Source organism: Raphanus sativus, chromosome 5, assembly GCF_000801105.2.
Source record: "Raphanus sativus cultivar WK10039 chromosome 5, ASM80110v3, whole genome shotgun sequence".
NCBI classification, from domain to species: Eukaryota; Viridiplantae; Streptophyta; class Magnoliopsida; order Brassicales; family Brassicaceae; genus Raphanus; species Raphanus sativus.
The window spans coordinates 10,106,309-10,122,835 of NC_079515.1; the positions used below are offsets into that span (position 1 = coordinate 10,106,309).

General features: G+C 35.9%; 2 protein-coding genes across 2 annotated transcripts; one reads left to right on the forward strand and one right to left on the reverse strand.

Moving 5' to 3' along the window:
- The first annotated feature begins 474 nt into the window (after window positions 1-474).
- On the forward strand, window positions 475-4,143 carry LOC108862118 (protein PAT1 homolog 1). Its single transcript, XM_018636155.2, has 5 exons — window positions 475-873; window positions 1,249-1,409; window positions 1,506-1,562; window positions 1,703-1,778; window positions 1,865-4,143. The coding sequence occupies exons 1-5, from the start codon at window positions 822-824 to the stop codon at window positions 3,874-3,876; spliced, it is 2,358 nt and encodes a 785-aa protein (XP_018491657.2). The 5' UTR covers window positions 475-821; the 3' UTR covers window positions 3,877-4,143.
- On the reverse strand, window positions 4,022-6,143 carry LOC108862120 (protein JAZ13). The gene is made up of 3 exons (XM_018636156.2): window positions 5,981-6,143; window positions 5,807-5,894; window positions 4,022-5,708 (listed from the first exon to the last, which is right to left on the reverse strand). The coding sequence occupies exons 1-3, from the start codon at window positions 6,052-6,054 to the stop codon at window positions 5,493-5,495; spliced, it is 378 nt and encodes a 125-aa protein (XP_018491658.1). The 5' UTR covers window positions 6,055-6,143; the 3' UTR covers window positions 4,022-5,492.
- Window positions 6,144-16,527: the final 10,384 nt, after the last annotated feature.

Here is a 16,527-nt window from a genome sequence, read left to right on the forward strand (position 1 = left end):
TAAAACTGTAAGATTTAGTATGGATTAATGATGTTAAACATTATAAAATTCGTCCAAAACGATTTATGATATGAAGTAATAAACGATTAAAATGTATTTCTAATAATTATTATTTGAAATTATTTCTAATTATTTAATATTTATTTCAAAATCAAGTTAATCTATGGATATTTATTTACCTTTGATATATGATTACTAACAGAATTATCATTAGGTGTATTCATCAAATATATGGAAATCAAAATTAAAAATCTCGAGATATTGTTTTTAAAAAACAACAAGAAAACTGTCTTTCAAGTTTTATTAATACTAATAAATATCAGTTTACGTATATTATTAAATTTTACACAATAAAATGATTTTATTAGCAACCATTAAAGACTATTTTGTGACAAAAAATGAAATAAAAATAAATATGAAAAAAAGAAAAAGAAAAGAGTGTGGATTTGGGGTTGGGGCAAGGTCATATGTGTCGATGAAACACACGGCGAAGGAAACAGAACATCAACAAAGGCCACAGCTTTTCTTCTTCTCCTTCATTTTATCTCTCTTCTTTTTTTTTAACGCGGAGAGAGAGAGGAGAGGAGATCTTATTCCAGCTTTACTTGTGTTTATCCCTTCAAATTGAAAACCCTAACCAATCTCATCTCTCTCTCTGTCGTTGAGAAGCCACCCCCCCCCCCCCCACCCCATCTAACGATTAGGGAAAACCCTAGTGAGAAGGAAGACGATTTCTCGTATGCCCTCCTCTCTTCTGTCTCCTCTCTGATTTTCTAAAAGTTTCGTTCGAAACCTCTTCGGCGTGTGTCTAATTGCTAATCATGGAGAGATCCGATTCCAGGGACTTGTACAACTTTGTTCGCTCTTCCTCAGGTCACTTCCCGTCTTTTATCTCATCGAAAGGATGTTTCTTTTATTCTCTTTGTGATGTTACCTGCTTTAGATGAGATCCGGGTTTGTCTATTGCTTCGTGGTTCGTTCACAAAAAAGAGATAAAATTTATGCTTATTGTGTGTTGTTTAGGACACTGAGCTTATCTCTTGTTTCTCTGTAAATCATGTGTGTATTGGGATCTGATGTTTGCCTAGTTGTATTCCAATTGCATGACCGATAATAAAAAAGCTTACCTTTTGAGATTTGGTTTTGTTTTTAACCCTGTGGTCGAAAGTCCTGATTGTTATGGTCCGCAGTGCAGAGATTTAAGTCATGTTTTTTGTAACATTGGTTGCGATGTGTTTGTATCTGCAGATTCAAAAAGTAAGCTCTTTGATGCATCTCAGTATGAGTTTTTTGGTCAAAATCTTGACGAAATGTCACTGGGAGGTATTGACGATGATGAAGTCGTCGCTCCTCCTGTTCTTGGACATGCTGCTGATGATGATGAGTATCACTTGTTTGATAAAGCTGAGGTCTATTTTTGTTTTCCTCTGCTCAAACCTAACACTGAAAAAAATAGTGAAACATGTTTTACTGATGAATACATACACCCATGTTTATGATTGCAGGGTGCCGGTTTAGGTTCACTATCTGACATGGATGATCTTGCCACGACTTTTGCAAAGGTTATAAATATTTTTATTTGCAAACTCTGCTCTAATGATAGTGATCTTAATATCTTTAACTACCATGTTCTATGGTCAATATTCAGTTTCTTCTCTTAGTTTGTTAGTGATTCTAAATCTACCTGTTTTCTTTTGTCTAGCTAAATAGAAACGTTACGGGACCCAAACACCTTGGAGTTATTGGTGACAGAGGATCTGGTTCCTTTTCAAGAGAGAGTGAGTTCAATTCTTTTTACTTGTTTCCTACTCTATACCGTTATAGTTCCTTTTTTGTTTTGTTCTGAATGTACTTTTATCTTTAGGTTCTTCTGCTACCGATTGGACGCACGATACAGAGCTCACAAGCTGGCTAGACGAGCAAGACCAAGAGGTTAACAGATGGTCCTCGCAGCCACCATCATCATCTTCTCATTCACAATCTTTGTACAGGACATCCTCTTACCCTCAGCAGCCACCACCGCTCCAGCACTACAATAGTGAACCTATCATCGTACCAGAATCATCTTTCACCTCTTTTCCCCCTCCAGGTAGCAGATCTCAGCAGCAGACTTCACCCGGAAACCTCCACCGCGCTCCTTCTCTTCCCAGTGGTTCTCAGTCGAATTTCGCCGCACCTTCCCTGCTGTCAAACTCTAGATTTCATCTCTCAGGTCCGTCACACGGGCCCCACTATGGTGGTAATTTGACTAGATATGCGTCGTGTGGTCCTACGCTTGGTAACGTGGTGCAACCTCACTGGCTCACTGATCCTGGTCTTCTCCACGGAGATCATTCTGGTTTATTACATAGTCTGGTGCAACAACAACAGTTGCCTCCTCGAAATGATCTTATGTCGCAACATATGATGGCTCTCCAGCAGAGACAATCGTATGCTCAGCTCGCAGCGCTACAGTCTCAGCTGTACAGGTCATACCCTTCACCATCGCGTAAGGTCTCTTTTGGGAGCGGTGAAGTTAGGGAACAACACAAGAATAAGTCTTCTCATAGAAGTCGAAAGAACAAAGGCATCTCTCAGCAGGCATCAGACGCAGCTAGTCAGAAAAGCGAGAGTGGGTTGCAGTTTAGATCAAAGTACATGACTTCAGAAGAAATAGAGAGTATACTCAAGATGCAGCACTCTAACTCACACAGCAATGATCCTTACGTCAATGATTATTACCACCAAGCTCGGCTTGCCAAGAAGTCTTCCGGATCTAGAGCAATCACTCACTTCTACCCTTCTCAGTTAAAAGACCACCACCAACCTAAGTCTCGTAATAATAGCTCTGACCAGCATCAACAACAAGTTCATGTAGATGCACTTGGAAAGATCACGCTTCCTTATATTCGCAGGCCACGTGCCTTGCTTGAGGTTGACTCTTCTTCCCCTGGTGGAAGCGGGGAGCATAAAGGCTCAGGAAAACATTTGGAGCAGGAACCACTTGTGGCAGCTAGGGTTACAATTGAAGATGCTCTTGGAGTTCTTATCGACATAGTTGACATTGACAGGACTCTCCAATCCACAAGGCCACAGGACGGAGGTGCTCAGGTCAGGAGAAAGCGCCAGATCCTCCTAGAAGGACTAGCGACAGCACTTCAGCTTGCTGATCCGTTCAGCAAAACCGGTCAGAAGTCAGGGCTGACTGCTAAGGATGATGTTGTCTTTCTCCGTATAGCAACTCTTCCAAAGGGTCGCAAAATGCTTACAAAGTACATACAGCTTCTAGTTCCAGGCACTGAGATTGCTCGAGTTGTATGTATGGCTATCTTCCGGCACTTGAGATTTCTCTTCGGCGGCTTGCCTTCGGATACTCTAGCAGCAGAGACGATTGCTAATCTCGCCAAGGCAGTCACGGTCTGTGTTCAAGCTATGGACCTCCGAGCGCTGAGTGCTTGCCTTGCAGCTGTAGTTTGTTCTTCGGAGCAGCCACCTCTGCGTCCTGTTGGAAGCTCTTCAGGTGATGGTGCTTCGGTTGTCTTGATATCTCTTCTCGAGAGAGCTGCTGAAGTAGTGGTGGCTCCTCGAGGCGTGCATGGGAGCTCTAATGATGGTCTCTGGAGAGCCTCGTTTAATGAGTTCTTCAACCTTCTTACAAAATACTGCAGGAGCAAGTATGAGACGATCCGCAGCCAGAACCAAGGGAGTGCAGCGGATGTATTGGAGCTGGCGATAAAGAGGGAAATGCCGGCTGAGCTTTTACGTGCGAGCCTGCGTCACACTAGTGACGACCAGAGGAACTATTTGTTGAACTTTGGTCGTAAACCGGCGGCTGTTAGTGAGTCAGCGTCGCATGCAAGGGGTGGTCAGATCAACTCTGAGTCTGTGATGGGTTGATCAAAAAGGAGAGAGAGAGAAGTGTGAAACAGTTAAGGGATGTGTGTGGTGGAGTCAGGAGCCAAACTTGTAAGTAACTTGGTGGTGTAGGAATCCTTTTCACAAGGGTTCCAGGTGGTGACAAGTGCTTTTAGATTCTAATCTCTTTTTTTTTCAGTTTGAACTCTTTTTTTTTATTGTTATAATGGTGGACAAATGCAAACTCTGCTTGGTTTGTGTATTAATGATGATGGGAAAGAATGTGAAACATGGGAGTAGGTTATCGGATGGAGAGATGTCTTCTCCGAGAGGAGCCATTTGTTGTTGCTCTAAAACTCCATATTGTTAGGGAACAAGTAGGAAAGTTTGGGGGAATGATATTAGTGATTTGTGTATAGAATATCCGGTGAGATTGGAGCTAAGAGAAGGATTAGGCGCTAGCCATCTCTTGGATTAACAGGTTTTAGGTTCTGGAAGCAGGTGGGAAATGGAGTTGGAAGTTTGTTTTTCTGACATGTTTCCCACAAAATCCTCTTTTAAAAACTCTTGGATACAATCTCTTTCTTTGTTTCTTATACATCTTGCCTCTCTTGTTTGGTTGTTTCAAGATTTCGTTTTATGGGCTCTTTCTCCTACTTTTTGTGATGGGAGTTGAGAGAGTACAACAAAACTTAATGTAGAGCTGGTTTAATATTTTCCTGTAGTGGTTTCTTTGTGGTTTTACTCTTTAAGTATTGTTTTATATTAGATATTATCTTAAAGTACTATCTTGCTAGAAATGACTTTCTCGTTTTATTATACCTGATAAAATACTATAAAGTTTCTGTAATGGTGAATGACGTGTAATCTACAACTTTACTATCCTAATTATATACTCTGATAGTGCTAATAGTTGGTGTATCCACCTAGTTTCATGTTTTTTACATTCATAAGATTTTTTTTGGTTTGTTAAAGTGTGCATCTTTTTTCTGTTTGAATGAACGTGAAATAATATTCAAACGAAAAAAGAGTCTTTTACATCAAGTGCTTCTTTATCTGAGAGGAGGATTCTAATCTGTGAATTTTAATAAATTAAAGAATAACTAAAGAGAAATCCTAGTTGTTCCCCCGTGAACCAAACCAGGTTGCAAGGCCATTCTTCATATGCTCTGTTTCCATGAAGTTTTATTGCACTTAACTTGTTTCTCACTGTTTTGTCAAGAAGCTTCCCTAGCCTGATCGGAGGTGAGGGATCAGCAAAATAAAGTGTGCATTTTCTTATTTTGCTATATTTGCTTTATAGATGAGAAATACAACGTATTGTAGTCAGTGGCGGAGCCACATGGTGGAAAGGGTGGGCATGTGCCCCCGATGATTTTTTAAAATTCTATGTAAAATTTTGATAATGTATTTTATGTCCCAGATGTTCTTTGAACAATTTTGATATTGCCCCCCATAATATCCATCTCTAGATCCGCCACCGATTGTAGTTGATGAGAGAGAAAAAAAAACTAACACAAGCGATCCAAATGATCCGAATTTTATACAAATGCAACATCTTGATTTAAGAAACAAGATGAGAAAAAAAAGACTCGAAATTCATCGTCGAGTATACGGAAAAAACAAGAAAAAAACGTAAACTAAATATAAATAGAGTTTTAGAAATGATGATGCGAAGATGAGGAAGAGGACGTGGAGCTGCAAGTGTAACTGTAAGGCGTAACACATTTGCTTCTTCTCTTCCTCTTCTCCAAGAACCTCTCCACAGATCTCTTCACCGAGAACACTAACGGCGATTCCAGTCTAACCGGTGCTAACTCCAACGCCGTTATGTCATGCTCCTTGCTCCTCGCCATCTCTATTACCCTCCTTATCTTCGTATATTCATGCATATAATTTATTAATCAAGAAAATATGAAATAAAAAACTCAACAACATATATACAAAGTGCAAATATATAGAGATAATATACCTGGGTCTCCACAAGATCGTATTCCCGTACTTCCCCATTATAGAATGCATTGTTCTTCTTAGGCTTTGTGGCTAAAGATTGACTAGCCCTGTATATAGCAAAACCAAGTTAATAAGAGGTTTAGATGTGAGGCAATATATATAATGAAGTTGGAACTGAACAACAAAAACTCACTTGGAATCTTGGCAACAAGATTGAAGTGAAGAGGACAATGGAGATAGGCAGATATCTAAGCTGCAATTATCCATATGATCCTCTCTGCGTAAAGATTCTTGCTTTGGTCAGTTGATGGAAGTCAAGCTATAGAACTACTTGCATATAAAGTCTGAATAAGAACGTGCTATAAACTTCTTTTTTCTAGGGAAAAAAAAAACAAATATCTGCAAATCTGGTCACGTGCTTCATGTTTTCAACACGAAGGAAAAGAAAATTTAAAGGAAAAAGTAGGGGGAATCGGTGAGAATGCATATATCAATCAAAGTGTCTGAGGAAGTATCTTGAGTTACGTACAGGTAATAACTTTGTATTTTTTTTATAAATATATGTATCGGCTGATTCGATCATTTTAATAAAAATACGCTCAGTGCTATAATGTGAATTTCTTTGTGAAGGACTTTCATATCGCTTGATTCGAGTGGAATGCTTCCTGATTAATATCAGAATGGCTAAATCATTTACGGGATTTAGACCTGTTCGCACTGAATTTCTTAATGTACATTCAACTATAAATTTATGTTAATGAAGTAATATCTCCTCTATTTCACAATGTAAGTACAGTGAAACCTCTATAAATTAATAACGATGAGACTACACCAAAACTATAATATTTTATTAATTTATAGAGATTATTAATTTATCGAGGTATTAATTGAATCAAAATCAATTTGAGACTATAAAATTATATTAATTTATAGAGATATTAATTTATTTAAAGAGGTTATACTGTAGTTTAAACTAAAAGTCCAAATATTAAAAAAATGTTATTTTGAAAAAATAATATTTAATTAATAATTTCAACCAAATTTTTTTAAAATTGACATAATTTGATTAGCTACACTATATTCAATAAATGTAAAGTTATCTAAATATGTGAAAACTATCTACATTTTTGAAACAAAAGAATTTTCCTAAAACTACTTACGATAAGAAACAGAGAGAATATATTTTACATAACTTTGTGTATTTAATGAATTAATAATTCTATTTGAATTTTTACAAACAAAAACTATTTGATCGTCAGGTTTGTATGTATTAATAATTCTATTTACATAATTCTGTGTATTAATATTGTGTGCTACAAATTGAATCGATATTTGTTTTTATGAGGTTTAATTGTTCAATATATACATGTTTCTTGTATATTTAATTATAAACTATATTCCCTATGTTTCATAATAATTGTCATTTAAGGTTTTTGCACACAAATTCAAAAATTATTAAGTTTTCTGTTTTATCCCTATTTAATACATCATTATGTTGATTAATGAGATGAAAATAAATATATAAGTTGAGAAAATTGTCTAATTTATGCATTGAAAAAAAGAAAACGACATTTGTAATGAAACAAATTTTAAAGACTAGAATGACGCTTATGAAACGGAGGGAATATGACTTAGAATAGTACTATTTATATATATTTAAATGCATAACACATACATTGATACACATTAATGTTGCATCAGTGTTGTGTTTTATCAAATTAAAATGATGCTTTTGAACTATCAATAGACAGTATATATAAATAGGTCAAAAGAATATCAAGGTAAAATTAAGAGCTTGACTTTTAGGTCTGTTGAAATATTGGCCACATGCAGTGTTTGTACCATGTGGAGTTTGGAGAAGTTTGGTTTAATACACTTTCCATAAATAGAAATTCGATTCCTAAAAGAGGCTGGTGATAAGTTCCTTTCTTTCTTTTTCTTATTCAAAAAAAAGGTTCCTTTCTTTTTATTTTCTTTTGTTTATCACTTTACTGCATTACATAAATCATTTTTTTGCTCACTTATTTATTCTGATAACCGAAAATTGGAAATTATGTTAATTAATGAATTCAGTTTACCATATCTCAGTAGCTAGTTTAGCAGTACCACAAAATCTATAACATAATTCATCTTTGTATGTAGTTCATAGTTCACACATCAAACACGAACTTGTTTAATCGAAAATGGCTAAAAATAAATGGAAACTAAATTCAAGGGAAAATGTATCATAACTGAATGCAAGTGAGGATTGAAGTGGGAAAAGCAAGACTAAAGTTATAGGTAGGTATAGAGAACTTGACATTAGTGGATGAATTAGCACACGTGAAGCATGCATTTTGCAAGTTTTGCAAACTGTTCACGTCTCACAAGTCACGTGCTCTCGTTTTTCTTTTATTTTTTAATTAAGAATAAAAATATAAGATAAAAAGACAAGAACATGATTATTAAGTTGAGAGGTGGACGCATGGGAAATTAATGTGACTTTGATCGAAATATGCAAGTGAAAAGATGTGGCAAGTGTCTTGATGTTTAGCTACTTTTACGACACAGACCATTTGGCCCACGACATTATGGCATGACCCTATGAGGAAGTACACAACACTAATTTATGTATTAAGAAAGGACTAGATTTTGACCCGCAGTTTGAAACTCCGGGATTTTATAATGTGAAATTCTTTTAACGGTATTATAAAATGCATGATATGATGTTTATTTAACTTTTTGCATTTAAATTTGTGCTTCTAAGATTCAATCCAGACCCGTATTCAATCCATAATCGTGGTCGAACTGATAATAAATCTATTAACCCGATATATAATTCAGTTTGGGTTTTAAGAAATAACCATTATTTAAAACTTTAATAAACTCGCTAAATAGCTAAAACCCGATGCTACCAATTTAATCAAAAAGTAATCGATATGTAATCCAATTTGATTTAACATGTTATTTTTAATTTAAAATATAATTTCAATGTTTTTATTAAATATTTAAATACTTAGCCATTTTAGTTTAATTATTTTTATATTTTATGTGAAACAAAAAATAAATAAAATTTATTTAAAGTTTTCACTAAAATTTTTAACATGATTTTATAGTATTTTAATATTGATATGTATAATTATATATTGAATTGATTAAACTATTGTCATACATTTTACTCGCAGCCGACCCAATAATCGAATGATTAAAGCAGTTCGGTACAATGTCTGCCTAAATTTTTAAAACATTGACTTAAACATATTTTAAAATTTATAATTTACAATTTTATTAATTTGAACAAAATGATATATGATTTTATATATAATTTACAATTTTATTAAATTTGAACCAAATGATATATGATTTTAATAAATAGTAATAGCATTGTTGTAAATAATTTTTAAATCAAGGAAATCTCAAAAGGTCTCTTGTATTATACAAAGTTCATAAGACAAATTACCTTTTATACGAAAATTGAAACCTAAACAAACTAAATTTTCAGTACCATATATATTAACAATAGTATATGATACACTGTAACGTATGTGTTTTGTTTGCACAATACTTATGGAATTTACGGGGGGGGGGGGGGAAGATATCATTTATAGTAATAAATAAGTTAGGCCGTATATTTAGGTAGTTTAGGTGATCCATTTTAGATTTTACAGAATATTCCTTAAGTTAGTTAAAGGTTAATGAGTTATTAATAAATTAAATAGGGTTAAAATTGCAGTCTCTTGTAAATATTTTGAAAGATCAAGGGGATGTCAAAAAAAAAAGTTGCTGTTTTAATTGTATTGATGATTTGAACAATTTTCCATTATGATTAATCTAAGAGTTACATTCAGTATGGAATGATCTCTGGCTCCCAACCACTCGCCCGAGACCAGCAAACAAAAATCAACATAACCTGTTTCCAGAACTTACGGTGGAATCTCTTATTGTTCCAGGTTCTAGAACTTGGAACTCACAAGCCATTAGGGCTTTGGTGGACCCATTAGATGCGAAAATTATTGAAAGTATACCACTTAGTAAAAATATTATGGAAGATAAGGAGGGTTGACATTTTACTAACAATTAAAAATATACGATAAAATCAGGCTATCAGGTGGAAAGAGTATACCCGGACAAAGGAAACCAAATGGTTTTCTGTGGTCCCACAGTAGATATTTTGAAAGCTTATTGTTGGCATCTAAAGTGTTCACAAAAAATGAAGCATTTTTTATGGCATATTGTATCAGGATGTATTTCGGTAAAAAAGAATTTCAAAGCAAGAGGGATGCAAGGAGAGATTACTTGTGACAGATGTGGGCATGCTGAGGAGTCCCTGAACCATGTGTTCTTTGAGTGTCCTCCAGCAAGGCAAGTATGGGCGTTATCAAAGATACCAATATTTTACAGATGGGTCATGGAAGGATAATGATTCTTTCTCAGGTCAAGGTTGGTATAGCACTTTGGAAGGTTTTGAGGGACTGATGGGGGCACGAAATGTTCGGGCCAGTATTTCTCCCCTTCACTCGGAGGTGGAGACTCTAATTTGGGCAATGGAGTGTATGAAAAATTTACGACAATTTCAGGTTACATTTGCAACGGATTGTTTTCAGTTGGTGAAGATGGTTTCGGAACCAGAAGAGTGGCCAGCGTTCGCAAGTTATCTGGAGGATATTAAGAATTTACAAGCCAGTTTCCAGAGTTCACAGCTCATTCATGTACCACGAACGGAGAATTCAAAGGCGGACCGTTTAGCACGTAGTGCCAGACAACAATCGTCTTTCGTCGTTCACATGGATGTTGAGGTCCCAGTTTGGTGTGCAGAGTCTATATGAGTCTGTGTGTGTTCGATGATGAAAAACAAAAAAAAAGAATTACAATTTCGGAGAGGTTCTTAACCCCAAAAATTAAGTAGAGGGCAAAAGAAAATTATTAGCAAGAGTTTTACACCAACAAATAAACTTTTGGCTTAGTGTGATAAAAGAGTGTCTAGTAGACATCAGTCAATTAGGTTTAATTTTCGCTGGAATATATTTTTTTACAATTAATGTTTGGTTTTCTCAATTTTTCTGTCATAAAGGTAAAATTACCTTTTTGTTTTATCAAAAAAAGAGAGTTTTATACTAGAAAAAAATTAGCAAGAGTTTATGTGTATATTGTTATGTACTCTCAGTTAGATTTATCAACATGTAATCTTTATGGGATTTTTTAATTGGCTTCCATAATAAAAAAAAAAACTAGAAAAGAGTTTTACAGAGGTGAACAAAGGAAAGAAAATACAAAGCTTGCAGGACATATAAAAACACAAGAAACAGAGAAAGATGGGAGAGGTCACAGAGGGAAAAAAACATCACTATGGAGAGTAGGAATCAGAAGAAGGAAAATTCGGTTGAAGACCAACGACGAAGACCAACGACTTGCCAAAGAAGCTCCAATTTCTACAGGATCCAATCTCTCGTTGTAACTGCGGATGTGATTTTTGTGGCAAGCAACTCTTTGGTTTCTGATGTTTCTTAAGTGTACTGTTGTTTTGCTTGTAGATAGGCCCTGTAACATTAGGTTTGAGTCTGTGTTAAATTGATTTTCTGTTTGCTTTGTTTTTTGTCATCTTTATTTGTCTGTAAAATCACTGAAAACTGATAATAAATTTAACATTTTTACCAAAAAAAGAAGCTCAAATGGTCAAACCACAGTTCTTCAGAGCTGTTGATTTATCCTTTGCAAGCTTTATGGACTTGAGTATACTTGTTTAATGTCTATGGAGATGAACCAGTGCAATTAAAGTAATTCCACCAATCTACTAACAGAGCTAGTTTAATGGATAAACTCCTTAGTTATCAAAAATGTAAAATATTTGAAGATCGCATGTTCAATTCAATTCACATCGTAAATGATTTGTTTTCTAAAAAAGTTAAATTATATGGTTTAGATCTTGTTTATAAAGATGTTCATGCACAAAACTTGAAGAACATGTAATATTATGGGTTTCACAAGATTACTAGTGTGTGATTTGATTGATGAGAATGGCACACGAGGTGTAATGGACGTACGAGGACAGTGTGTTTGGGTACAAAACACACGACTTGGCATTGAACCTTTGTGAGAAGATCCAAGAAGGGAAAAAGGCCATATGAACTTTAAATTAGTAAGAGAAGTCATATGGGTCTTGGTGATTCGTAGTGAGCCTAATTCTTTGTTTAGGGTTTTGGCGTTTGGAGAGTATAAAGACAAGAAGAAGGTGACAGAAAACAGTTATGCGTCTAGTATTTATTTAAGATGCAAATGGATATGTATAACATCGTCCTACCAGATAGTTGAGAGATCTATTGGTAATTTTGTTATAAAGAACTATACTCGTTGGAAAAGATAATGAGTAATAGTTGTTATTCATTGTAAATCTTGATAAGAGTCGTAAATGCTATATAACAATCGTAGGTTGCAGATTTTTCTAGTAAATGAATTCTGAAAGTTATCCCAAAGATGTAGGAAACAAATCTCTGTGTTTTTTTACTTTATGCACATACAAAGTCGCACTCAAACATACTAGCACTCGAAAGTTAAGAACTAGCCATGAATCTGCTTTTACAAAACTTCATAACCGTTTCCATCAATCTATTTGTTCTGGGGATGAGCCAATGCAATTAGAGCAATTATTTTGTTGTCTTGGAAGTCATATGTAAAACGTGCAGTTGCTATATATAACAAAACATCCTTTTGGGTGTTAAGTTGATGACGGAAAGTTGGGCTCATGGGTCCCAATTGCTCGGACCAAATGGCGTTAATAACACGGCCCAATCAGTTTTGTTTTTGTTTTTCTCTTGTCAGCCTCTAGCTCTCTCTGATCAACTACCAAAATTCCAGCGTGTGGAAATCGCACATCATGATTAATGTTCGCAGATGATTGTCTTTAATATTTGCTTTACTTTCAATCACTTGCACATATACTAAGGCTAGACTTAAAACCAGGGATCACTAAGGCCATCCTTAACGGGGGCTCAAATAGGATGTGCTTGGGCTTTTAATAATAGAATAAAATGGTAAAGTGGGCTAAGATCAGTTTGATATTGCTTGAATAAGATCAGTGCTAAGTCGAAGTGCTGAGAACGTGGCACGTCGGGATTGGATGAAAATCAAAAGAATATCATTTTTTGGAAAATCCCAAATCGAAGTAGGGTTTTGTTCTTCTTCTTCTCTCTCGCGACTCCACGAACGGCGACCATCACCATCACTGAGTTCTGTTCGATTTCCGACCAAAGGACACAGTAAATCGATTCAGATCTCCGGCAAACACAACAAGGTATCACCGATCTTTTGTTTCCTCGTCTCCTTTGTGTATAGTTCTCATCATCTCTTGTTTCCTCGTCTCCTTTGTGTATAGTTCTCATCATCTCTTGTTTCCTCATCTCCTTTGTGTATAGTTCTCATCGATGTAGGTTCGTAGGTATGGGTTTAATTATAAAGTCGATACTATCCATTGTTTAGGTTAAGGTTCTTAAGAAAATAGGAAGTCGATGCAATTTTCACTTGGTTTAGGTTATTCAGAAAATAGGATGTCGATTCTTAAGGTTTGATTATACTGCGCTTTGCTTTGCTTTGCTCTTTACTATGTGTTATGTTTGCTTTGCGCTTTGCTCATGAACATAACCCTTGCTTTACGCTTTGCTCTTACACTGCCATTGTTTTAATAATAAGAATTGCGTCTGCTCTATGTGAAATCAATACATATGATGAACCTTAACTTTCTCTTTTCCTTTGTTTCTGAGGATTGAAGTTGAGGATAACCAGGCCGAGAGTTCAACCGGATAAGCAACAACAAACAAACCTTTATCCAAAGTAAAAGGTTAGTCATTTTTTTTTAGTTGAGTAGTGTATTTTGGTTAGTCAGTATTGGTTTAGTTCTCAAATATCAGTTTGGATTTAGTTAACTACTGGTTTACTTTTTGTTTCCTAGTTACATGGTTTAGTTATCAAACTATAAATTGATATGAAAGCTTAGCAACAACACTTTGACTTTACTGATATTGTAAATGCTATAAAACACTCTAATGTCTGTAATAAGTGTCTGAGTTGATGGAAGCAGGTAATGGTTATTAGGTAAGAATTAACTACAACTACTCCCATTTATACCCGACACCAATACTCAATCTCTCTTCATCATCTTCTTCTTTGTATGAATCTGTTTCCTATGGATTCAAACAATAATCCTAATAGTCAGTCTCAACCTTACTTTAGTCTTCTTAACTTCCCTTATGATAGATTCTCTCCCAGTGTAAACTTCTCCTCTTCTCAAACCGAAACCCCTTTTCTTAGTCCACAACCGAGTTCCCAACCGAGTCAACCAGAAGACACACCAGAAGAGCGTAGGGAGAGAAGGATATGGCCCACACAAGATGACTTAGTCCTAATAAGTGGCTGGTTAAACACATCGAAGGATTCCATAGTTGGGAATGACCAAAGGGCTGGGAGCTTTTGGAAGCGTATAGGAGACTATTATGCATCGAGTACTCATGTACTTGATGGTGCTCAGCCAAGAAACCCGGACCATTGTAGACATAGGTGGCAAAAGATTTCCCGGGAAGTGAGCAGGTTCTGTGGAACTTATGCAGATGCAAAGAGTGAGAAGGCTAGTGGCATGAATGATTTGGACATTCTGCAGAATGCTCACCGACTCTTCACTTTGCTGTACAAGAAGAAGTTTGGTTTGGAGTATGCATGGAATGTGATGCGCTTTGAACAGAAATGGTGCGACCACACTCCTATGAACCCTACTCCGAAGACAACCAGCTCTAACAAGAGAAAAGCTGATGATGCAGCACCATCTACAGAATCTGTTGTTGGTGAGCATGAGAGCAGGCCTCCGGGTATAAAGGCAATGAAAAGGTTAAGGAACAAAGGGAAAGACAAGGTTGCACCATCTGCAAACATTAGTGAGATCTGGGAGGTCAAACAGAAGGATTTGGAGGCGAAGAAAGAACTCCAAAAAATGTCACTTCTTGACACTCTCATTGCCCGCAAAGACACTCTTGATGAAGATGAAAAACTCATTAAAAAGAGCCTAATTCGTGAACTATTTAAGGAACTTGTTTAAGTCTGTGTTTACTATGTTTTAACCCTTGTTTTTAATGAATCAATATGTTTTAGTGAATCAGTTATGTAACCCTTGTTCGCCTATGTTTTTAATGAATCTGTATGTTATAATTAATTCAGTCTGGTTCTTTTTAATTGCTTTGTTTCAGTCTTGCACATTCTAAATAAAAACTAATTAGAATCTCTGTTTTTTCAGGTTCAAGAAGACATGGGACTTGACTCTATCTACGACTACGGAATAAACAGCCCATTAGACTATAGTTCTGAAGACGAGGCTGATAGCGGTTACTATGCTCTGCAACTTGGTCTTGCTGAGGTTGGATACACCGGCTCTGAAGAGGAGGCGCAAGCTGAACCAATTCCTGATCATGAGCAGAGGTTGGTGAACCTCGAGAGGGTTGTTGCTGAGTAGGTGAGAAGAAACCAAAGGCTGATCATGAGCAGAGGTTGGTGAACCTCGAGAGGGTTGTTGCTGAGTTAGGTGAGAAGAAACCAAAGGCTGATCATGAGCAGAGGTTGGTGAACCTCGAGAGGGTTGTTGCTGAGTTAGGTGAGAAGAAACCAAAGCCTGATCATGAGCAGAGGTTGGTGAACCTCGAGAGGCTTGTTGCTGAGTTACGTTAGAATGTCAACGGAAGGGAGTATAATTTGGCTTACTACCTGACGGATGGCATTTACCCCGAATGGGCGACATTGTTAAATCCATCCCACGACCACAACACCCGAAACATCGTTTGTTTGCAGAACATCAAGAAAGTGCGCGAAAAGATGTTGAGCGTGCATTCGGAGTCCTCCAATCTAGATTCGCGATAATTAAAAATCCATCTCTTTTATGGTCGAAAGGTAAAATATCATATATTATGCGAGCATGTCTCATACTTCATAATATGATTGTTGAAGATGAACGAGGTTCACACACTCTCGAACAAGAATTAGAACAAGAAAATGGAACCGGAACTACTCCGGGTCGATCGTTTTCAGTAAGTATGGCTTCAAATCTCGAGGGTCTTGGTGATGGTCACACAAGAGTTCATGATAGACAAGCACATCACCAATTGAAAGAAGATTTGATTGAGAATATATGGAATAAATTTGGATATTAAACTTTGTATTAATTAAATAAAATGTTTGTTTGTTTAATTAAATAAAATGTTTGTTTCTTACAAATTTCCAATTGTATTTTGTTTTTTTTTTCTTTTTTTGGAATCAATTTTAAATTAAGTTTTTTTTGTTACATTATTTAATTAATTTTATTTGGTAAAGCACACCCTTAATTAAAGTGATCTTCCTTTGAGGACGTCCCATGTTCCTAGCCTAAATACAATATTATACTACTATTTTCACTCTAAGCACACACCTAACTGCTCCCCCTTTGAGGATGCCCTAATGCTTCATACCATTTTAAACCACTATTAAGATGTACAAGACCTTGTAATGGGCATATTTATTTCACAGTCGTTGGCGATAATGAGAGTCAATTAAATCATATTATATTTTAAAAATGTGATTATGTTGCTAGTTTTTACAGTCACCAACGACCAACGGTAATGATTAAATATTTTGTTTTACTATCTTGTAGTTGCTAGTTCAACAGATATGTTTCAAGAATGTATCATATTCAATATCGTTATAATTAAAACTAAATCTTACCTAAGAAAGTAAGAAGGAATTACCAAACAGATT